General features: G+C 36.5%; 1 protein-coding gene across 2 annotated transcripts in view; it reads left to right on the top strand.

The window, feature by feature from the left end:
• The window catches only part of LARS2 (leucyl-tRNA synthetase 2, mitochondrial), an 85617-nt gene extending 61526 nt beyond the window's left edge, over positions 1–24091 (top strand). The window contains exons 15-21 of one of the 2 annotated variants that reach the window (XM_027892429.1): positions 2349–2452; positions 3621–3803; positions 6801–6970; positions 7860–7937; positions 9849–9960; positions 18302–18429; positions 23728–24091. In XM_027892429.1, the coding sequence (XP_027748230.1) occupies positions 2349–2452; positions 3621–3803; positions 6801–6970; positions 7860–7937; positions 9849–9960; positions 18302–18429; positions 23728–23907 (955 nt within the window). In that variant the 3' untranslated portion in view covers positions 23908–24091. The remainder of the gene's footprint in view (positions 1–2348; positions 2453–3620; positions 3804–6800; positions 6971–7859; positions 7938–9848; positions 9961–18301; positions 18430–23727) is intronic. The other variant, XM_027892439.1, reaches the window with a different exon arrangement.
• Positions 24092–24408: the final 317 nt, after the last annotated feature.

The following is a 24408-nucleotide window of genomic DNA, read 5'->3' as shown; positions in this document are numbered from 1 at the left end:
CTCTCTGTCAGCATAAACAAAAATAAGAAATGCTCATTCCCACATTCAGCTTTTAATAACTTGGCGTATGATCTGAACTAACTCTTTGTCATTAAAAAGAAGTGTTCCTTGAAAAATCACTTCCAGTGGAAAGCCCTATCTGATTTGGATGGTCTGGCTACCTCATTAGCTTTATTTTAGATAGCAGGAAGTGTAGCTATTTTAATAACTGTTTGAGATCTTAAACAGATTGAAGTACTGAATGATAGAGAGGGAAATTAATTTTATTTTTCCTTGGTGTAATGTCTTTAGTTTGTAGAAAGAACTTATCCTGAACTGTTATATCCTTGAGCAATTTCCCACCCTTGTTCATATAATTGCAAAGTTTTTGCTCCAAATTTTCATGTTCCAATTCACTTGTATAACTTGTGATAACTTTTTGAAATTTTAGATGATTTTTGCATCCTATTTTTAAAATACTTTGTTGTTGTTGTTGTTTGTACTGTCTAAATTTGACTTTAGTTCTCATCTCCTAAAGTTCCTTTACTTTGTTTCTAAACAACCAGATTTTTCAGGCAAAATGTGAAGTATTGTCTAGAAAATCTTTGTAAGAGATGTTTTAATTTCTACTCTTACCTAACATTGTTGATAAAACCAAGTGGCATGGCAGAGACTCATACTTCTTTGTGACAAATTGACATCAATATGTACCAGCACTTGCACAATATTTAGAAGTATATGAAATATGCAAGGAAGGAAACTCATGTTCAAACATGAATATTTTGAAGATAAAATATGAAGCCTGTCACTTTCTCCCAGTTTAAGGGTTTGTTTTCAGATATATCCTTACATCAGTCATCTAGTTTAATAACTACTATTTGGAAGATATCTGCTTTAATATGGTGAAAACATTCATGAAAGTTATATAATTTAATAATACTTTAGTTATATAATTTAATAATACTTTATTTATTAAATAATTTACTGTGTTTTAAATCATGAGATAAATTGTCATATCATTTGTATTTCCTAATTATATAAAATACTAAAATAACTCCTTTAAAGTGAGTAGTGTTTTGGATTATGACTTTTTTGTGCATGTGAAGTAAAATGTGGAAATCTGCTTTTACTATTTCTTCTTTAGGAGGATTTATTCTAACTTTTTAAAAACTCAGAAGTAGGAGCGATACATCCTTTTTCATAAGTTGTTTTGTACGTATTTGAGGCTCTGTTAGGTACAAGTGTGGAGAATTCAGATTGCTTAAAGTAGAGCACACATGTGGGCATTAGGAGGTGCAAGTCAGGAGTACCCAGTGCTGATTAACGTGTCCTCCAGAATGATGGTCACTGATGTCTCTGTGCTGGAGGATCCCATGAAAAGGCTCCCAGAATGTGCGTGCCTTCTGGGACTGGCTCCATATCTCCTTCCTGACCCCTGCTGTTCTTGAGGTTGCTGTTAGAACTGCTTTACTTTCCTGGCCTATTGAGTGGGGACCAAAAGCTCTAGAGATTAATTTCGTTGCCTTTTTTTCTGTGAAAACAGGGACAGACGTCTGACTCAATGCATTAGAAATGCAAGATCATTAAAGGAGGTGGCTGCTATAACATATCTGTCAACCAGAACAGTGTTTACTTTGAGCTTATTTCTTGCTGAGTGCAATACTGCCCTTCAAGGCTCTTTTTAGCCCTATCATACACGCATTTGATGACAGTTTACTCCCCCGATGTAAATTTTGCTAGAAATGTAAAGTTTCAACATTCAAGATGCTAAAAAACTGATGCACTAATGTACAAACTTTCCAGCGTTGCATACACTTTTTCTGGTGTATTATTTTCGTACAGCTAGCCTCCATGGCTAGTTCTGCAGTGGGACAAGGCATGCAAGTGCTTATATTAGAGAAACGATCTTATCTCTGTAGAAAGAAATGTGCAGCAACATTTTGATTTGTTCAAAATACTGTGCTCCTCAGAGAGAAGCTAGAACTAAATATTTGTAAGACAGTGAGGCCAGGTACTTGAATGCTTTTACATAAGAGGTTTAGCTTGAAGTTAGGGAAGTTGCACAGTTGGCCAAGAAACGTCTGTGTATTATCCATATGCTAATTTGAAAAGTGACGTTAGAATAACTTAGTGCTAAATCAGGGTGCAAGAATATGTGTGGAATGCAAATAAACACTTATACTTGCCAGTCAGCCACCATGAATAAATGCACAAAGTACTCTTTCTAAGATGACAATTGTTTATGATAGTCAGCTTGAAATTCTTGTTTCATTAAATGCTTGTGCCTGATTGGCCTGACACCTGAGGCTTATCAGAAAGTATGCTCTTGATAGCTCTTTTTAACAGTTTCTGTTTCATTCCGTCCTTAGGGAGCCTTTCCATAAGCTCTTGGTTCAAGGTCTTATCAAGAATCAGACATTCAGACTAACAACAACAGGCCAGTGTTTGAAGAGAGAGGAGGTTGATCTCACTGGTAAGAGAAACTGCATGGGAAAATCGACATAGGTGCATCCAGGGACTTCTTCAGTGTACAGGTCTTAGCGCTGGGAAAATTTAAAAGAGAAAATGAATTCTCATAATATTTAAATTGGTGAGCAACTTCAGTGAGTTTTGGATTCATATGCACTGCTGAGTGCACAGAGATCCTACTAATCCAGCAGCTTTTAATTGCTTCCAAACACAGAAACAGTGCTATGTTATTATTTTAGCTCCAGTATAGTCCAAAAGATCAAAAGTCAGTTTTGTTAAGACAATGGTCAGCAGCTTGCTGAATGGAGCCAGTAGTCCCAGTAAACAGACAACCTACAAAAACATCATGGCAAAGCTAACACAGATGCAGTAGATATTAGGCATGTAAAGGACGTAGGAAACAATGGTGTTTCTCAAGTGCTTTCTAGAGCCTTCACTGCATAAGCTGGACCGGCAAGTCCTGGCTATGGGACCTGAAGCAACAAAAGTGGTTTGGTCATATCTGCCTTCCTTAAGCACTCCTCTTCTGCAACTTTGTTTTCATTGTTCTTCTCCTGCATACAAACCCTGTAAGTTGGTTAAAAAACAAACAACCAAACAACCCTCCCAGTTTTTTCCACTGCATGCTATCCTATTTTTTTCCAGAAAATGTAGGGCTTTTCTGTAGTAGATGGTTTTGCTGAGTTGCACCTTTTTCAGTGTAAATGCCCCGTTCTGTCTCTCAATTCACGCAACAGAAGGCACATTCTTTTCAGGATAACTTACTGCAATTGAAACCTGTAAATCTGGTATTTGTAAAACCTAAGTGCAAGTCAGAATTGTACCGAATCAGTACACTTACCTAGGAGGTTTTAAATGTCAGGACTGTAACAATGCTTAGATCTCGGGGGCTCTCAAGGTAGCCAGATACAGCTTCCAAATGCTACAAGACTTTTTGTCATAATGTGATGGAAGCATTGGGATATTACCCTTGTTAAAGCATAACTGTAGGTAAGACTTGGGAGGGAAGAGAGTGTTTAGAATGGGTGTTTATCCTCTTTAAGCTGTTTTTGGGGGAAAAAAAAAACACACAAGAAATAGTTGTCTCTTCTTATGCTTAGGGAACAAAATGAATTGCTGTTACACGTAAGAAAAATTTGGTTTAATATTTTTTTTAATATCTTAATATTTAGGAACTGAACCAGTTCACCTAAAAACTGGTGAGAAGCTCCAAGTTACTTGGGAAAAAATGAGCAAATCTAAGTACAATGGAATAGACCCTGAAGAATTAGTGAAAGACTATGGCATTGACACCCTACGTCTTTATATTCTCTTTGCTGCTCCTCCAGAACAAGATATTTTGTGGGATGCTAAAAGTAAGTCAAATTGTTTCTGTTGTTTGTTTTGTTGTGTTGTGTTTTTTTTCCCTAGCATGTTATATTTTAAACACAAAATCAATATGCTTCTTGATGCCCAAGTTTTGGAACAAATTAATCAATAAAGTATAATAAACAGGTTTTATCCCTTGTTTCTTTTAAAAGAGAGGGAGTCACAAAGCTGTCAAGATCATTGCAAGCAGCTTGCCTCTTATAAGCTAAAGGCATTATATGAAAAGTATTTAAGTGGTATTTTCTTCTGCAATCTTGGACCTCATTCTCTTTTATTTTTAATTAGCGATGATTGATCAACTGAAAAGCTTTTTCTAATCCTATCGGATTACAGATAAAACTTGACAATATTTTGTTATTTCCGTTTATTTACACACATGCAATGGCTTTTGTAAGATGGACTATGAAATAGTTTTCAGAAGAATCTCATTAGAACATAATCAGAGTTCCTAGTGACTAATATTTGTAGGCATGGCATTTTTATGGGATTATTTCTCCTGTGCACTTATTTACTGCTATCAGGCAATTTATCATACTGACAGGTCTTGATTTCTTTTATCTACTGTGGTTCATGCATTTTAATGTAGTCTTATGCATTCATTTAAATCTAGCTTTCTTGTTGCATAAGGCTTTAATGAAACACTCCTGGTTTAACCCCTGGTTTGAAAAGGTGTAGTTCTTCATTCCTTCATGTGTCGTCGTCTTGCTACTTGCAACAGTAGAGAGCTAGGCGTATGAAAAGGTTTCTTAAAAAGAATGAACCACTTGGAATCAAGCTTTAACAGCTGCATCCCTGACAGTACATAGCTGAAGCAGCTAATTCAGTGATGCACAATCTTTTCGCTGAATTTTTTGATCTTGAAAATGGATAATTATGTTATTGAGAGAATAGTGTGTAGAAAATCCTAGTTGCAAAGCCTACTAGAAGTTGATGGTTATCCATTTTTTAAGGAAGCTTAGCACATACTATCAAAAATGGCTTTAGTCAGTCAAACCAACCTGTTTACCACTTGAGAAATACAAAGAAAGATTTTGGATTCATGTCATGTTGAGAGTATTGGAAAATGTGAGCAAAATGAGATTTCAGCAGCATCAAGATATTTCCATGGGAGAAGAAAACAAAAAGTAGATGAAAATCATGTCTTAAATGTTTAAGCTTTGGTCTGAATTTCTTAATGATAACAAAATTGTGAATGTTTAAATTGAAGAAACCAAGCAAGTTGTGTTGGGTTTTACCTTGGGCTGGTTGTTAGGTGCCCACCAAGCTGCTCTATCACTCTGCACTTTTCAGTTGGACAGAGGGAGGAAAAAAGTACAAAAAAGTGCTCATGGGTTGAGATAAGGACAAGAAGATCACTCAGCAGTTGCCATCATGGGAAGAAAGATTCGACTGAGAAATTAGTTTAATTTCTTACAAATTAAAATTAGAGTAATGAGAAATAAACACAAATTTACAACACCTTCCCCCTACCCTTCCCTTCTTCCTGGGCTCAGCTTCATTTGCTCTGTTGGACATGGGGGAAGCTTCTAGCAGCTTATCAGAGAAGCCACTCCTCTTAGCCACTCACTACCAAAACCTTGCCATGCAAACCCAATACAGAAAATTGTCTATTTCAGAGAATATTAAACACTGGTTCTCAGTTGTTGTGATCCCTCTCTTCACTGGATGTATTTTGATAGCCTTTTGATGATTGCCCTTCAGACTGAATTCCTTGTACTTTCAGTGGTGAACATCAAGGCGTGGTTTTGTGTCATTCTCTGCCTTGATGTGGGCGAAGAAGTCTCCCAGACTTTGCAGGTCCAGATATGGTCAAACTTACCCAGCAGCTTATTAAACCATTACTACAGTCTGGGTAATTCCAAGCCTATCATGTCTAGATGATCTATGGTCTTCTGGTATGAATAGATGGGAAGATTGGGGACAGCATCATTATCCCAGTCCCACCTGTGAGAATTCATGAAGATCATGCAGACATAGTCAATCAGCTTTACTGTTCCCAATGCAAGAAGTCTTTAATCTAGTGCAATCAGACAAATAATTCACATGTATTGGAGTCACTTCCATGTCTTCTCCCAGTTTAGTTGTAGCCCAGGCGCTTCTCAAGTGCAGTTGCCAGAGCAGAATTGGAAGCTCTTGCCAGCTGGGATGTCTTAGGATATGTTGATACTGTGCATGCAGTGTGATGTAGTGCTGCACAGTCCAGTAGAAACACGGAACATCTGGAAGAGAGGGCAGAAGCTGTACCAGTGCCACACCTCAAGCATACCTTCACTGCTGTCTCTGCACCACACCACGGGGAGGACGTGACTGTGTGCAGCAATAGCTTGGGGCCTTTCTGTAGTACGATCCCAACATCACAGAAACACATTCTTAGAGCAGCCACAGAGTGGGACTGACGCCTTCAAGGTCATGGTGAACAGCTTTATAATCTTCACATTCCAAACTAACCTGTGTCCAAAGGCAGTACCAAGGATCAGAGCCTTAAGTCATTAGCAGAGTAGGATCTCTGTAGCAACAAAAGTACATGTGATTTCTAAAATCAAATTCTAAGAGAAATTTCTCAATTTGAAAAGTATGTGTGTGCATACATGTGTGTGTATATATATATTTATATTCTTCCATAAGTTCAAAAAATGAGACCACGTACAACTCGTTTGTTGAGTCATTAAAACACGAGATGAGCATTCTAACACTGGCATAACACTGGATTATTTTACAGACTGTAGCGAATACTTTTGCTATAAATGCTATGTTATTGCTATACATATATTTTAAAGTCTTGCAGAAAAATACTTTTGTTTTATCTTACTGTTTTTTTTTCATTAAAGCAGCCCAAAATTACTTGTAATGGCATTTTTAATTGCATTGACATCTTTCATTTAAAATACAGGGTTTTTAAAAAAAAATGTTTAGTGTCTTTTCTCCTTTTCTTCAAAGTTTTGGATTCATTAACTGTAATTTGTTTCTGAAATCTTTCATCTCAGCTGATGCTATGCCAGGCGTTCAGAGATGGCAGGTGCGCCTTTGGGCACTTGTAACCAAACTTATTGAAGCAAGGACTTCAGGAACCGTGCCCAATCCTGAGCTTCTGAGTAAGAAAGAGAAGGCTGAAGCGAAAAATATCTGGGAGCAGAAGAATCTGGTGATTTCTGAGGTTAAAAGAAACACTTATATAGTTTGTAACTAACCAAATAATTTACTGTTATGCTAAAACCGTTTGACTTACAGAGCCAAAAACTTTTTCCCCAGATGACTAGCTCATTATTTTTAAGTGAATTATTCTCTGTATAAATGTATGTGCCCACAAATTTTATGGGACAGAACTTATTTAAAGTATATCCACCTTGTTTAAGGGATGAAATGTTACAGCATTAAAATGTTATCAATCTGGTATTCAAGTAACTCCATTTCCAGTAGCGAAACTGTAGGTGAGTGCTGGAGGTTATCCCTAACGAAAGCTTTTGATCTGTTTGCTTCAGACCTCATTATTATGTCTGCTGTTCCCTATAGAATTATTTGATGAAAATGTATTAGGGTATCCTAAAAAAAATAATGAAACAATTGTTTATCTCTGCTCATCTGTTGTCTCCTGCTGTGATTAGCGTCAATTCAATTATCCAAGACTCAGAAGGAGACATAAAACCCAGCAAAATTAACTTAAAATATTCTTCTATGGATGAAAACTTTTACCAACTCAAACCTTGTTGTGAGGGACCTTCCAGATCTTTTAACAGACTTTAGAATTATAATCTTGCAATCTATGAACAATGCATAGTTGTCATTAGCATTGATTGAAGCTTTTAAAATTCTGAAACTGAGGGGAAGCTAATCAGTTCAATTTCTATATGATTTGTTTTCCCAAGCACACATGCAATTGTCATACAATGTGTTTGCATACCAAAGTGATTTTCACATAAGAGGTAACAGGCACATATATCACAAATTGAAATTGATTATCAATAATACTTTTTCATTTAAAAAGCGAATATTCCATGTTTTAGAATTTTAAGTAATTAGTGACAGACCTTTTCTTCTGATTCAAGGTAACTGAGTACTTCACGAAGGACCATTTGTTCAATGCAGCTATTTCCCGATTGATGAGCCTCACTAATATACTCCATGTAAGTATGTGGCATTCATGAATGTATTTTTCTCTCACACCCTGTTCCTCTTAGGACAAAGCAGGAGCCTTCTGAACTATAGATAAACTATTGACTCTCATAAATAATGGTACTGAGTCGAGAGCCTTGTTGAATCATTCAGTTCAAAAGCAGCACTTTCTAGTGTCACTGTAACCCTGAAATATATATGGTTTTGCAGGAGGACCTTGATGATATTAGAGCCACTAGATTCTGATGTTTGCATCTGCATCCTGTAATTTCAAAAGGATACATTTTGTTTAGTTCTGTTCTAGATGCATAGGTAGCTCTGTATAGTATATTAAAGAATTACCAAACATTCTGGTTTTAGAAGGGTTATCTTTGCAAGGAAAATCACACATAATTTTACATTCCTCAAAGACAGTGTATACCACTGAACTGTCAGCAAGTAAGACAGTTTGCAAATTCCTCTTTTTAAAACAGATGTAAAAGTAACCTAAATCTTTAGCATTTTTAATTTAGATTATGTTGTCTATCAGCCAGTGGTGATATATAAAATGGAATAAACTATTATCATTACTTTGTTAATACTTTCAGATCTGTTTGAGGAATCTTTCAGGCAAATAATGGTAATCTGATTTAGAACGGAAATTAAATATAATTTTGAAACTTTCAACTTTTTATAGAAATACCATTTTATACCTTATGGTTTCCAAGGAGGTTATTGGCAAAATCAAGAAACTTAAAAAAAAGTTAAGTAGATTTTGCATAACTGCTGTACTAAGATAACTTGAGCCTGGGATACTCTGGTGTTTTTGGTGTCCTACAGACAGCCAGATGTTTAAACACTGACATATTTCTTGACCAAAGAAGTCAATGCAGTATCTTTGAAGAACAACTTTCCATATAGCATACTGAAACTTGCTCTTTCACTCCCAGTTGAAAGGAGGAAGTGGGGAGGTGGACAATAATTAAACACAGAAAGCAGATAGTAGCTTATTTAAATATAGTTTGCACTGACCTTGTTAGCATCAGTGATAAGAAGATGCCCTCTGACAACATTTGTGGTTTGTGCCAAGCAAATCACTGGTTTTGGACAATTTGCTAGTAGACAGGAATGGGTGTTCTCCCACCAAATAATTCTCATAAGCTGACATACACTGACATTTTTCTGTGCTGTTTCATTAGAGGGGTGGATTACAAAGTAAATGGAGTGGCTGAATTTACCATGGGATGTAATCTCTCACTCAAAGAAAGAAAAAGTTCATCCAGCTACTTTTAGTGCTATACTTTTCTTTGAAGTCACAATAGAGGAATGAAGATTCAAGTTTTGTCAGTCTAGTACCTTTTCCAAGAAATTGAACGTTTTTTTGTACTAGAGAAGAACAATGCTTTACTAAAACAATTAGAACATCAAACAGTAAAAGAGTGTGCTGTTCTTTTCATTCCCTAAGCTTTCTTCAGCTCTAAGACCTCACTTTGTCACTAAATTCAGCTTTAAGCCACTCTGTGATCCTGTACAACCAACCTTATCCCAACAAAACCCTTGCTGCATCCAGCACTATGTGACTGTCTTATACAAGCTCTGGTTTTATCTAAGATTGCACTTCTAGAAATGAAAGCACTCAAAATGATTTTGAGGACCACTGTTGTCCACATGAGTCTGTGTTCAGACTCCTGTGCTAGAGCAGATCCCCAAGGGTCTTCATCAGCCACTTCAGGATTAGCTTCTAAGTGTTAGAGAGCACCAAGAGCTGTGATTTTAATTCTCCAGAACTTTTCATAAGTGTCCAATTTATTTTGTGTGACACTGTCCTAAGCAAGGCATTGATTTTAGTTTTTATTACTGCATTTTCTTCTTAGTTAAACTACTTCCCCCCCACACTTCAGAATGTTAATAATTTGTTTTCTTTTCCTTGTTTTTTCACTTAGCAAGCTCCTCGGCCTCTTATTCTCCACAGCACTGAATTTGAAGATGCCTTGGCTTCCCTCTGCATTATGGTTGCACCTATGGCTCCACACATTGCATCAGAAATGTGGAAAGGTATTTATAGAAATAAACTTTATAGTGATGTTCAGGAGAAAATACAAAAAGTTTGTAAAAATGTCTTCAAGTTAGTACATGAGTCACTTATCCCCAAATTCTTCATTTATCTTGTCACTTTCTGTCATAATTCCTAAACAAACTTGGAACTTGTGGCAGTCCCAGATCTCTCTTTTCTGCCTTTAGTTTCTTTCTCCTCACATACAAAGGTGGATTTCTTGAAACCCTGAAAGGCAGAGAAAGGGAGAAGGAAAAAAAATTCAAGACAGGACTTGCATGAGGAATTTATATGTCAGCTGCTAGCTGCTCCTGAATATGGATGGCATTATTAAGAGCTGAACACCAGGACAGAAACAGCCCTTTTTCAAACAACTGTTTCAGAATCTTTGGACTACAAATATTTTCTTTCAGGAATTCAGGCAAAGAGAACCATGTCTGAGGGCTGTATGCTAAAAAGACTAAAGGAGTGCTCAATAAAAACCCTCTCTTGTAGAATGCTGCAGAGACTGAGGATCGTTATGCTGCAAATTAACCTCTCATGAAGAATGGGAATGGTAGACAGGACATCTTTTTTAAGATCTGTCACGGTTGTACAGGTCTGAATACCAAGTGGGCTAAGTTGTGTGGTGCTGCTACAGTTAAAGCCTGTGAAATAAGGGACGTGCATGCCAGAGTTCAGCAGTTGCTTTTAAGGTTTATTGGGAAAAGTCCCAAGATGTATGTGGGAAGATAGGACTATATTCTGCATTATGGCTGGCCACAAATTGCTATGTGGTTTTGGACCTAATATTAGCTTTTGGATGCTGTTTTAATGGTTTTATTTTCAACAGTCATTCTAAAACATTGTGCATTCAAGTGTTTGCAAAGCAGTGTTACTAAACTGACTATATTTCAGCGTTGTGCGTGGCCCTGTAATAACGTTGATTGCCAAGGAAAGACTATTCTTGTTCAGAGCAATAACACAGAGGCAGAGACTATGGAATCAGCAGGATATATTAGGGAGAGTGGATTGAGGATTTTTTGTGCGTTTTCATTTCCAGTGGTTTTAAAATGTCTTCATAGAGGCTTAAGTGTTTAGAATAAAGAGTGGCATCAGACGTGATCCATCTGGAGTAAGCTACTTCTGGTCAATGTCCTCTTACACTGCGAAGTACCAATACTACTAAATGAAATTAGCACGACTTTGTTTTCCACATTGGTTGAGATGGAAGAGGAAGAGATCCAGGATAATTACTTACACATACAGTGCCTTCTGAACTCGAATTGAACTTGAATGTGTTAGGGAAGGCAGAATTATCAACTATGGTTGATAAAATTACAAAGAATACTAGGATGTCTTAATTAACAGTTTGTCAAACATAAAGCTTAATCCTGTAACATTTTGAATGTTAGATAAGGGAGTCTTTTCTTACTAATCAAATCGCTGGAGAATGAGAATGATAAAGATTTTCTGGATCTCCCTGTGGTATCAGAATGAAAAGGAAGCTTAAAAAAAATTGGAAGTGTATTCTCCTTGGCTTCTGTCTCCATTTAAAGATATAATTTTACTTGTGTGGTCCAAAGACTATGCATTGTAATTCAGTGCAGCAGTCATAAAAAATCATCATGTGGTGATTATTGCCTGAAGAATTTTATTACTAAACTTGAAAATCACAATCTCTTTTGTCATGGTGATCATTATGTTATATAGAAGTTATTAAACAATTTTTTTAGGAGAACATACACATTTAACTGCTGCATTGTGGTAAGAAGGCTATATTATTTTGAAATAGCCAACGTGTAGCCAATCTGCCTTGGAATTGGGATTTCTGGCGGAAAACACCCAACTATAGTCTTAAAGATTTCCCCGATTCATGTTTTGAATTGCATTCTGGTTCAACCAAGTCCTGTTGCACTTCTGATGTAACCAATTTCTTAAACTTTATGTATAGGTAATGATGCTTTCTTACTTTAAATAATTTCAATATGAAAATTAAGGTTTCCAAGTACTCTGTTTAGGGTTTTTTGTGCTTTAATTCTCCATACACACTCAGAGTAAGTCTATCCTTTTGTATCTTGGCTTCACATCTAAAAGTAGGGATAATGCTGCTTCCTGTCTTGTAAATTAGTCAGGAAAAGGAGTTTGTATATTGTTAGCTCTATAAATAGCACCTATAGCAGTGGACCCTCACTCTTTGATGGAAGCCTGTATCTGCCATTGTAATGCCAATAATAACACATAAGCAAACTATTTAGAACTAAAAATTGATATTTCATTCTAAAATAACTGGTATACACTCTTTACATTTTAGTAATTAAAACTCTTTACATTTTAGTAATTAAAACAAGCAGCATTTTTTCTTTCTACAGGGGAAAATGAAACTGGGAAATTTGGAAGCCCTTTAGTTAATGTCAACCAGATAGTTTTGCAATTGAATAGGAATGCTGGTAGGAACATTGACATGTCTTAACTCTGAACCACAACACACTTCCTTGTGTTCAAGCTTGGTTTTTGAATAAAAAGGATTTTACTTTCTTATTAGTGTTTCTCATTAGAAAGTGTTGAGTCCATAGTGAGATAAGCTTAATACTCATTTACTACAATCTTAAAAGAGAGAAGAAAAGAGCATTCTCGATAATTTTTACTGTTTGTGTTGTATGTCACAGAATTAATAATACTTCTACAATTGCATTGTAATCTCTCTCTTTTCTGATCATTGATTATGGCCAAGATATATTTAAGAAGAAAATACAATAGAATTTAAAACTAAGTGTGAAATAATGACAACCTACAATAAAACCCTGACTTAATGTATTTTATTATATTGATTCTGCCAAAGATTTGAAGACAATTAAACCACAGAATTATAGAACTTTCTGGCTAAGAACCTGGAATGAGACTGTGTGGAGGTAATAAAATTATTTTTGACAACTGGAATCTGTTCTGCAGGTGCAAATAGTAATATTTCAGTTTAAATGACAGGTATTCTGGAAATTGAAAAATATTAACCATTGTGTTTTTTCCTTTCCTAGTTTTGGACTAGAAAGCTAGGCAAAAGAGGCTATAATCTGTAAATATTAAAATCTTGAAGGATCTGATGTCAAAAATATCTGATACTTTTATTCAGTAATTGCATAAAAGATTTTCCTTTTGCTCAAAAAATAATGCTTAACTGCAAAATATGATACAATAAATTTGAAGTATCAGACACATTTTCTTAAATATTTGCATTCTGAATGCGTTTATATTTAAACAGCAAAAAATGCTGGATAATTTACTACCATTTCAATCTAAAAGCTATTTGACACATATCACAATAAAATGTAAAAAATAAAAATATAAATCAATATTTTCTAATACAACAGCTTGTAAAAATTAAAACTTGGCTAAGTATATAAATAAGTATGTAGTTATCATCTTGGTTAGCAAAAATATTCTTTACATATAGATTTAACTGCAAATCAGTTGACCTTAATGATTACCAACTAATGAAAATATTATGAAAATTGCAAAGATTATTTTAGGGTGTTAATTAAAGATGCTTTACTTGACATTTTAAGTAATGACTAGCATCAGTGATATAAGTAAATTTTATTGTAATGATGCCATCCTGCTTTTCAGGAGTTGCATCCAAGTTCATTTGAAATTTTCACTTTTCAGTCCACTGTATTTTCTTTGTTAGCTTGTTGATAAACTGCAAGCTTAGAACTGCCGTCTGATATCCCAAGGATGATTCTGATGTAATGTGCAAATTGTAAGTATAATTAAAGTAAAATTAGCTTCCACCTACAGCAATTTTTGCTCATCTACATCTGAAGAATTGTTCTCCCGTGGGATTTAGTTTATATGTGGCCATCTTGTTTAAATGCATCGAGTAGAAACAAGGAGTCCGGTGAGCAAGTTGAAGAGCACACTTCAGCATTGGCAGTAAACGTTTCCAGCTTGAATGAGGGAAAAACTGCTTGAGTGCTGTTCCCTAAGTGCATCACCTTTCAGCAGCTGTACAGTAGCAACCCAGTGCTTTGACATGATGTGTGTGAAGGAGTTCTTTCTCCTGTTTAGAGAAGGAACGGTTTTTGGTATTTTGGTGTGTCAACCTAATGGTCTTAACTGTGCAGTGCATACACTGCTTTATTGCTTAATAACATAAAAAGCAACTGTAACCCCTCAGTGTGGGAAGAGTTCATCCGGCTGATATCTTGGCAGTTTATGAATACTAACAGGATGAGGAAATCAGTTTCCTTCCTGAAACCTTGTGTCTAAGGAATATACAGACACCATTTGAGACTTTTTCTTTTAGTTTGTTTGTAGTAGCACAATATTTTGCTGTTCAGACAGGGATATGAAACTGCTTATTGTGAGTTGTTAAACTTTTATTAGAGAAGGGACATGAAAGATATGTACACTGATGATAAACATTTCTTAGGATATATTGAAATGAAAGATAATTCTTGGAATTTGTAATAATGTAATTGTCTTAGCAGTATTTTAACTGCCACTATGACAGCTCTTCTGCAAGAATGCCTTTGAATTCAGTCCTCGCTCAAGAAGCCTTCTGTAAAGAATAGAGCTGAGTGGAAACTAATTGATGTTGTGGATTTTAGTTGGAAATCACAAATCCAAAAAGGAACACGATTTGGAATTTTAAAAACTTTTTTTTTTCCTCCAAGAGAATAACCCAAAGGGAATTATAGCAATTTCATCAAATGGAGGAGGACAGATCCTTTTTAGAAGTTTAAAAGGATTCATGTGGAGTTTGCTAGGTTGAAAACACATTCTAGAGTTAGCTTATAGTAACCCAGGCTTTTCACAACCTATTTCTGTACTAATATACCAGTAGTATGATACAGTTTTTCTCAGAGCTGTCTGGAAACAGCTGTTATCATTTCTTTGAGATTGCAGACTGTTTCACATATGACTGACAGACATACTCTTCCTGAGCTGCAAAAAAGTATTTCAGATATGCAGCTTGCCTGAATCTGCCAAATAGGGAGATTCATTAAATAGTAAAAAGCATATCAAGAGCAAAATATCATGGTAACAATCCCAGAAAGAGGCTGCAGAGTAGAGTAAGACACTGACCCGGAATGCATCACCATTTGCCCTTACACACTCCTGATCTGAGCTTTTTAGAATCTTTTTTTACTTGTCTGCCAGTGGATTTTTACTTAACACAGATTTCTATTGTTTTGATTTAGCTAAATCCAAAAGTTAGCAGCATTTGGATAATGTGCTTTCATTATTACCTTATACTTTCCCCTCTGACCTTATATTTTCTGTTAGAAAATCCCTAGTCCTAAACTCTGATACTGTCATTGTTTCAGATGCTTTCATTAACTTCCTTTTATCAACCATTAAGGCTTTTATCCTCCTTCCCTTTTCTGCTTTAGCCTCCCTGTGCCAGTGCTTGTCCCATGCCAGCTCTTTCTCAATTTACTTCATAATCACAACTTTTCCTCTGACCTACATAATTTTGTGTCCACATAGCTGAACAATTGCCAGAATTTTACAGATAATTTTTTACAGTGCTTTTTTTTGTCTGTAACACTAGAGTTACCTGGCTGTCCTTACACCTTGCTGATACACAATTGCTTCCACGTATTCCTTCTTAAATCTTTTTAAAATGAGAATCTGCTCTTCCCTGCCAAGTAGTACCTTAGGGAAGTATTATGCTTATGAAATACTCGTGTAATGCTCGTAAAACATTGCCCTGAGCTGAAAAGTTGTTAGACTGGTCCATCCCCTCCTCTCAACTCAGTCATTTACAGTAGTATAGCACACGTTTAACTTGGTGTTTTAAATTGTGTTCCAGTGCTGTGAGTTACTGGTTAGGGAAACCTTGTTCTAGCATTAGCTTGCTAGTCAGGAGAACTCCATCGAAGCAGATCCAGTAGCAGGATCAGGGCTTCAGATTGAGCCTCAAATATTGTCTTTGATCTGTCCTGTACAGATGGGTATGTATAAGTAAACAGCTTACAGTAAATTAAAATGTACTCAGTTGGCTCTCTGTCCTACATCTGCAGGAGAATCAGTAGCCATAAAAGCAAAATACATTAAAAAATATGAAGAGAAATGCATGTCGCTTCATAAAATGCACTTCACTAGACAGTTTCCAGTACAGTAAGACAACAAAATGGGTTTTTCATATTTTCACAATAAAAATCTGGAAAATGGTCAGTTTTTAACACCTCAAACAGTGCTTTTGTCTAGTGTCTCTGAATCAAGTGGGAAGGCTGGAGAAGGATACTGTCTAGGTCCTCACCATTCTGGATCATGCCTATGAAGTTTCTGGTCTGGAGTGTTGAATTTTGAAAATACAAACCAAATCATTGTGTTTCCCATGTTCTACAGCTCACAAAATGTGCATTAAGGCAGGAAACCAAACAGGCAACATAACTAAAACTTTCATTTTGGTTTCCTGTCAAACTGTTTTCTGAAACTTGTTCTGTTGACTTTTGTACTTCTCTTTTTTCTATGGATGAACTCATAGCTCATTTTGTAGCAAGAAAATGAACCAAAAAATTGACTTTGTGCTTAGTAACACTTTGCTTCAGAATACATTTTAATTATTTTTTTATTGGGAGGTTTATTAGGACTGACAGCCTCTACAGGAATTAAGTGACCCTGGTTTTGCTTTTGTAGACAGAAGCTCTTATATTAGAAAGTGAGTTTTAAATAGTTTGAAGAATCCTCTTCAACAGGAAAATAAGGAGTGGCCAGTGTGCATGCTTTTGCCACAAGGCATGTGATCAGTTGGAAAGAAATGAGCTCATCTGGATGTTCAAAAGCCAAAAGGGAAAGAATCTAACAGCTGTTGTCTTTAAAGTCAGTGTGATAATGAATCATCAATGTGAAGATTTTTTTTTTTCATCTTGAGTTCCTACCTTTTGTTCTCTCATTTTCTGAGCTACTGCTGCAAGAGAAAAAAAATACACAAAACCAGATCCACTGAAGTGTTTTAATCGGTTATTTACCTAATAAATAGTTGTTGTCAATAGGAAATGTGCTCATTTCTGCTTGTCATTTGAAATAGCTCCCATCGGCCCGCCCCACTGCCTCTTTCTGAGTCATTCAGCAAATAGCACGGCTGTGCCATTTGTCTGAAAAAGCGCTGACAAAAATCTGGTGGATTTTTCTGGAGGAAGTTGCATTCTCTTTATGTCCTTGTTTGCTGTTATTCACTGTATTAGTCTAAACAATCCACCCAAGTGAATACATGTATGCACAGTGCATGGGTTGGGTTTGCTCCTGTGTCTGTCGTCGTGCTGTGATTTGAACAGCTTCAAGTACCTCGGTCCCAATCAAGCGAGAATCTTGTGTTGGTGGGTTTTCTTTATGCTTTTGCTGGAGTTTCCCTAAACCAGCTGAGATTTCACATACATTTTGCAGTTCTGAACTAAGCATGTGCTTATAAAAAGTGTTAGTGTTCTTATTCATACGCAGAGAATGTTTTTAATTTAACAATCCCCTGGCTTTGTGAAAATTGCAAGAGCAATCATCATCAATACTGATGATATTTGACAGCCTCTTGCTAAGTGAAACTTTTTATTTTTTTGTACAGCTGGAGTAAACAGCAACATAAACCCCATTCAGGAACTTTTATTCTGTTAAAGAATGCAGCTTCAAAATTACTCGCATCCTATTCTCCCATTACTTAAACAAATCAGGAATGAATTATCTTGGGAAGAGCATAGTCTATTTAATAAAAGGAGATAATTTATACCCATTTTAGGAGCTTTTAAAAATAAAATCAAAGGATAAAGTGTTTCAGAATGTAAAAATCATAAGAATGAGAGTAAGCTGTGCAAGGCATTCCTTTGTATCACCTTTAATTTGTGAGAAAGTATAGTTCACAAAATTTAGAAAATCTTACAAATCGCTTGACTTGCAAATTTAGAAACTACCCAACATATTACAGGTGGTAAAATAATAGGCCATAATTGTTTATCATTCTGAGTTGTTAGTAAAATTTTAATCAGACTGGTGGCATTACTGAAAATAAATGCAGTATTATGATTGACTTCTAGAAGTAGAGGTCAGCTTCTGTTGCAGTATTACAATTTAAAATAATAAACAGTGGTCTTCTGTGCTTATGGCAATGTTATGGAGTATTAACTCAAATCTACAATGTGCCCACATTGTTCATGTTAACGTTCCTACGCATGGTATAAAACAAACACTTCAAAGATGTATATCTTTCTGTTTATAGTGTGTTGTATGCTAATCTAAACAATGTTATTTCCTCCTACAACACTCGCTTTTAAAGTCAACTTTATCCTGATCTTATTTGTCAAACAAATTCCAAATATCGAATGTTCTGGTTACTGTACCACTGAATGTTTGACTGTTTTCATTTTCCAGGTTTGGCACATATGCAGAATAAACTTTGTACTCATCATCACTGGGATGCTGATGTACTGCATCAGTCCTGGCCCAAAGTAGACCCAGAGTACCTTCAGCCACCAGATGTTGTGGAGATGTCTGTACTGGTAAGAGCATTTTGGTTGATTTTCAGTAGTGGCCAACTAATGTTTTATGAGCTCAGAAGATGATGGAGTCTCCGCTCTTGTGGAAGTCAGTTCCCTTATTAGATGGCTCAGTAAAAGTTCAGAATAGAAGCTGCAATTATAGTTGTGCTGAGTAATTAAAATGGTTTCCTAAATGAAAAATGTAGCAAGTCTAAAATGGATATGACTTAAGGATAAACCTTTCAGAGTGACTCCATATTAGTACCTGTAGAGATCTGACCAATGAACAGCCACGGGCAAGGACAATAGAGTCAAAACTATGATCAAAATACAGGTCCCTCCAGATTTTTCGCCTGACAGTGCATTTATTAATTCGGCCCTGTGCAAAAAAGTATAATTAGGTGACATTTTTTGTGGTACTGTAATGCTGTGGTTGCCTAACAGAACCTCTAATAAACTGGGTTAAGTTGCTGTGATTTTTGCCAAACCATGTTTCCCATCTGACTTAGGCTGAATCTCTGGCACATTTCAGAATATTTGCAGGAATGAGGTTGAGGAAAAACAAGTATCTTTGGGAATATTATAACTGCATTCCAATTTCTCTTTGAGCCCAAACACCTTTGTGGTCTAGGGAAAGAGCTGGCAGTTCAGTAGAAGAGTGGACATATAACTCCATTTAGTTAACCTGTAATTTTCCGGCATGTGTTACGTGCCCATGCACAGTGTAGTTTACTGTCTTTTTTCCCTTGTCTCTAGTTCACTCATTAGGTAGTGCACAGTATCAACAAGTGCCACTGCAGGCCATAGAGGGAGTGCCTGGAGCCAAGTGTGTGGGATCCATAAGCAGCTCTTCCATCAGCTGACTTGCCTTTAAGGTCTTCGTGTTCAGGCATTATGATAGTCTATAATTAACATAGTTGCATACTATTAGATCTGCAGGACTCCTGCCTTTTCCACTGCTCACCAAAGAGTAAACTTTAATATACCATGCAGACATTCTAAACTTAAATGCTTTAAATTAAATTAAATGCTTCAACTTGAACACTTTTTGTGTTTCTGGACACTGGCATGTAAAACTCCATGTTCTATGTGTGTAAGAGAAAAAGAAGCAATGCATTTTAGTTGCTTTTTATTCTGTTCTCTCCTTTGGGAGAAGGAGCAAGGCAGTTGGGTTATTTTCGTTGAACTGAGTTTTTTGAGGAGGGAGGAGACTGGTTGAATTTAGGGAAGTCATGTTTCTGTAGATTTCCTTAATCAAAGTATCTTTGCAAATAATTTCACATCTTGCCAGATCTCTCAGCCTATTTGAATGGAATGAGAAATGTTGCTAAAATACCACTTTTTCCAACATTAAACATATACCCTTCAAGGAGGCCATAGAGTATGTATTTCTGAAGGAAATTTTCAATTGGCATATTTTCCCAAACTAAGGAGAAGGACTCAATTGCCAGCTGGGGTTAGTACCAGACTTAGCCTTACAGTCACTGTGGATGAACTGGTTTTTTCCTCTTCCTTCCCTCTCTTTCTTTCTTTCTTTAAGTGATAAGCATTTACTTATACCGGTAAAAATCCTCACTGAGGTATAATCACTTTGCTCAAGCTTAAATAAACCTTCACATCCAAGCACAGCTAGCAAACATCTTGAATTCCAGTGTTCGGTTTATAAGGAAGTCATGTATGAGAAATCGTGTAATTATAGAAACGTCTTTGCAGTTGTGGTTAAAGCAAACATGTTATTAAATATATCTTTGAAATAACAACTGCAACAATACAGGGAAGACTCTGAACTCAATGTTTTTAAGACTACACAACCAAACATGAAAATGCCTAAACATTTCACTGATACTTTTTCTGCTGACATTAAAATTTCCTTTTCAAAAGTAGAAACCAGAAAAAAGATTAATTTCCTTTAAATGGCCATTACAAAAAATTACTTTTGTTTCTTTTTCTAGTTGACTGTGTCAAAGCTGTAGCCTTGTGTAATAGTCTTGTAATAAAAGCAACCCCTGGGTTCTGGTCATATATTCATAGAAAAATGTGATGTACATAAATACCTTCCTTAGTTCTGAGAAAGAAAGTGACTGGAAGACTAGAGAGACAAGTTGCTTTTTTCAATTGGGAATAATTCTAACAACAGTGCCTGCAAAGTGTGCCTGGCTTTCTACTGTAAGAGCAAGGCAAAAGGGAAATATGGGGGAGCAGGGAATGTGAATATTATAAAGTCTTGTGGACACTGTAGGTTTTTATGTGGCTGCAAAACTAAATTGCCCTCATTAAACCAAGGAACACTCCACATATGGAGGGATTTCTTAGTTGCAAAGAGGCAGTGTCTTTTCACAAGGCTGTACAGTCTTTGGGCCACAACCCTATTCTTCTCAAGACATCAAACTGCCTCAGGCTGCCAAGGATTTGCCTGCTGAGGCATTTTGGTTTTATTTCTCTTCACAAAAAATACTTCATTATTTCCTGTCTGTGCTGGAGTTATTTCTTTCCATATTTAGCCCAAAGCAGCAAAAGCAACCAACTCATTGTATCCTTGGCTGATACAATACAGATTGCCTACAAGAAAGGCATTTAAATTCACTGGATATGTGCAGTATCTGTTACTTTAAATGTTACTGCAAAGTCAAGTATTTTTAATCGTACTGTATGTTATTAATACTGTGAAAAATCTGACCTGAATGTAGTGTGCATTTCATCCTATGAGCACACTTCTGACTAGCATTCCTTGCATTTTCTAGGTGGTGCAGAACTGTTAGCAGATGTGGTCTTAAAACTGATATTTTTACAAATAAAAAAAAGTTGGTGTTATTTTCTTTGCTGTAGCCTATGAGGGAGGCCTAACAGTGCACAGATATTTATTTTCTTTTTTACTTCTCAGAAGGATTATGCATCAGTGGTAAAAAAATATTTGCGTTGAATTAAAAATTCCTCTCTACAGCCTCCAGGTGCTTATTTTTCAGTCTCTTGTTATTTCATCTTCTATAACTTCTCTAGTTCCTAATAGCTCCCTGTAGATCCAGAATAGCCTAGAATGTCACATGTTTAAAAAATAAAAAAAAAAAAAAGTTGAGGGGAAAGAAGAGAAGACTAAAGCAACAGCTTCCTTCCTCGGGGGAAGAAAGGACCAAATATTCGTGTATTTATCCTCTTGCAGTTTGACATGTTTTTTTAGAGAAACACAACTGCCAGAATCAGTTTCTTGTTCTGCCACTTTTATCTGGAAGTGCTGAGGGTTATGCTGGTCTAGTGAGATACAGAGAGAGAGATGGAGGTATAGCAGAAGGGATTTGTCCTGCTGAGAATCTAAGCCCTCGTCTGAAAGGATATGTGAATAGGATGCTTGTTACACACAGCGTGCTATTACATCTGCAGAAGCCTATTTTAAGAGTAGTGTTAAAATGCTTCATGGTATCTACAATGCAATGAAAGCCGTGCTGCAAATGTGGTGAAATCGTAACCAACCTGCTGTTTGATTGGAGTTTCAGACTCAGCTCACGGGGCAGTGTGGGAAGATCAGGAGACACGCTGTGGGAAGGTGGAGACGTGCTGTGGGAAGGTACACAGTGCCAGGTCGCCCAGGCTTCTCAACCTTTCTAGGAAAACACAACCACTAGCAGTCATTTATTAACCAAGTTGATTTAGACCGCTTGGCTTTTCTGTTGAGAACAGCACCAAATAGGCTAGCTGTGGAAAATTTCCCCCTGCCAACATCCATCCACTGGGACATATTAATTTGCATGATGGAGGGCAGTGAACGACATTTTAACTAAGCAGGCATAGTTTTGAACTGCAGACTGCGTGTCCTAGCAGCCAGCTGAGAAGCTTGCTTTATATTCTCACCAAAACTGGATCTGTTTGGATTTTACTGGGTTTTTTTTTCCTGTGGAGTGCATTTCTTCTCTGAAGAATTACTAGTATTTCTTTTTCACAAAAAGCTTTAAAAATGAACTCCTATGTGTTTTTCAAGGGTTTTACTTTGCAGCAGGTGCTGAAGGCAAAGTTTAAGACAGACAGCCTTTTACAATGTCACATTATGGATACATGTAGGAACAGTTAAAAAGTCTACCTACGTTATCACCACAAATTAAGGTCAGGTCTAGTCAAAAAGCAGAAGTAACTCATCCCTGCTGCATTTGAGACTTCTTGTTCCTTAAAAATCTGTCCCAACTTCCTTTCTCAGAGAATTGCACAGATTATTTTATTTTCAATAAAATACAAACTAGGTAAGTGAACTGGGTCTCTCTCACCTATCATACGTTGCATACAGGTATCCCAGAAAAAATCCAGATAAAAACCAAGCCATGTACGTTTTTATGTCCAAGCTGAATGAAGCAACATATGTTTCTTTCAGATGGTTGAAAATTCCTTACAATGATGCCTAAAGGTCAGAGATCTGCAGTACCTACAGCAGATTTTTATGCAAGTAATCTGATTACCAGATTAAAAAATTCAAATTATTTCATTTTCTAAAATGTGGGATTGATATTCTTCTCATTAATGCACTAAAAATAGTCCATGTAAATCTGAAAGCTTTTGTAATAATTAATTTCACACCAGTTGCAAATAGGTACTCAGTCAGGCTCTGTAGTCTCTGTCCATTATCTACTCTTTTACTGGATGACAGAAAGGATTTATAAAACCGCTTGATAAATTAAGGTAATTCCCACTGAAGGCCTTGCTTAGTTTTACTTCCATGATTCTGCCCTGCTGATGCAAAACCAGCATTTAAGCTGCTCTGAAAACCAGCCCAGCCCAGGAAAGCATTACTTGATGAGTGGTTGACATCTTTGTGGTTGGTATTGAATTAATGAGTCATGCATTTAGTACAAGGGCAACACATAACAAGTTAAAGCCTATTTTTCTAAAAATAATCAATTTTGTATTTGAATCTCTAGAAGGCACCTCTTAGCTGTAAAGAATCCAAATTGCTGCCTAGAAGGATGTACAAACCAGGATTCCCACCGGACAAACCATTTCATCCAGCTTATATAACTGTCACGCTTTTAAAATTAAAAGATCACTGCATTGCATAGTCATGTGCTGCATGCTGTCTTCAGAACTAAGACTTCCTGTGGCCACTTCTTCAATTTTTTTTTTTTTGAGTATCATGAGTCAGAGTTTCATTTTCTTATTTTACGATAGATGGAGAGAAGATAGGAAGAATTTTATCCTCTACTCAGAAAGTGTGGTGTTGGAGGGAGAGAGAGTTTATTCCACTTTCCCCCTTGTGTAACGGGGGATTGGATCCAGGAAATGAAATTGTAGAAATCAGTCTAGTAACTTCTGTTTTTTCTTGTTTTCATGTCTGCTTTTCAGATCAATAACAAAGCTTGCGGCAAAGTTTCTGTGCCTCAGCAAGCAGCCCGCAATTTTGAAGAAGTCCGTGAGCTGGTTCTTCAAAGCGAACTTGGACTCCAGCATCTCCAGGGACGAACCATTAAAAAGGCTTTTCTGTCTCCCAGAACTGCCCTCATCAACTTCTTAGTGCAAGAATAGCAAAGGTTTCTGCTGGGCTGCAAAAGGAAGCTGGAACCTTTTGAGGTGAAACCAAAAATGCCAGTTATGGTTATTTCAATCTCGTGTAGAGGTGGGGAAGAAATCTTATTAAAATCAGGTTGCTGCTAAATCTTCATTTCAATGCGGAGAAACGTGCAGAAATAAAGTTTCTTACTGTATCATAGTAAGATGCTGCTTGTCCATATTCTCTGGGAGAATGTGAAGAAAGTGCAGAAGAACTAAACAATTGTAACAGAATGTAAATTATATAAAGCTCATGGGGGCTAGTGTCAGCTCAGGAATATATCCTGTTGGAAAGTTGGCTTGGAATGAATATGATTCCAGGACTAAACAAGTGCCATGAGTCTGTGCTACCCCAAATATTAGGTGTGCTTTGCTCCCTGTATCTCATGTTTGGGTACCCTCCCCTTAACTAACATTTTAAGCTTTAAGAAAACGTTAGTACAGTGTGTTAGTTTAAAAAGTAATTTCTTTGCACTG

This window comes from Empidonax traillii, unplaced genomic scaffold (genome assembly GCF_003031625.1).
Source record: "Empidonax traillii isolate 1590-97213 ecotype Southwest subspecies unplaced genomic scaffold, ASM303162v1 scaffold14:size4059594, whole genome shotgun sequence".
NCBI lineage: Eukaryota > Metazoa > Chordata > Aves > Passeriformes > Tyrannidae > Empidonax > Empidonax traillii.
Note: the sequence above shows the minus strand (reverse complement) of the source record. Positions and strands in the feature narration are given on the sequence as shown.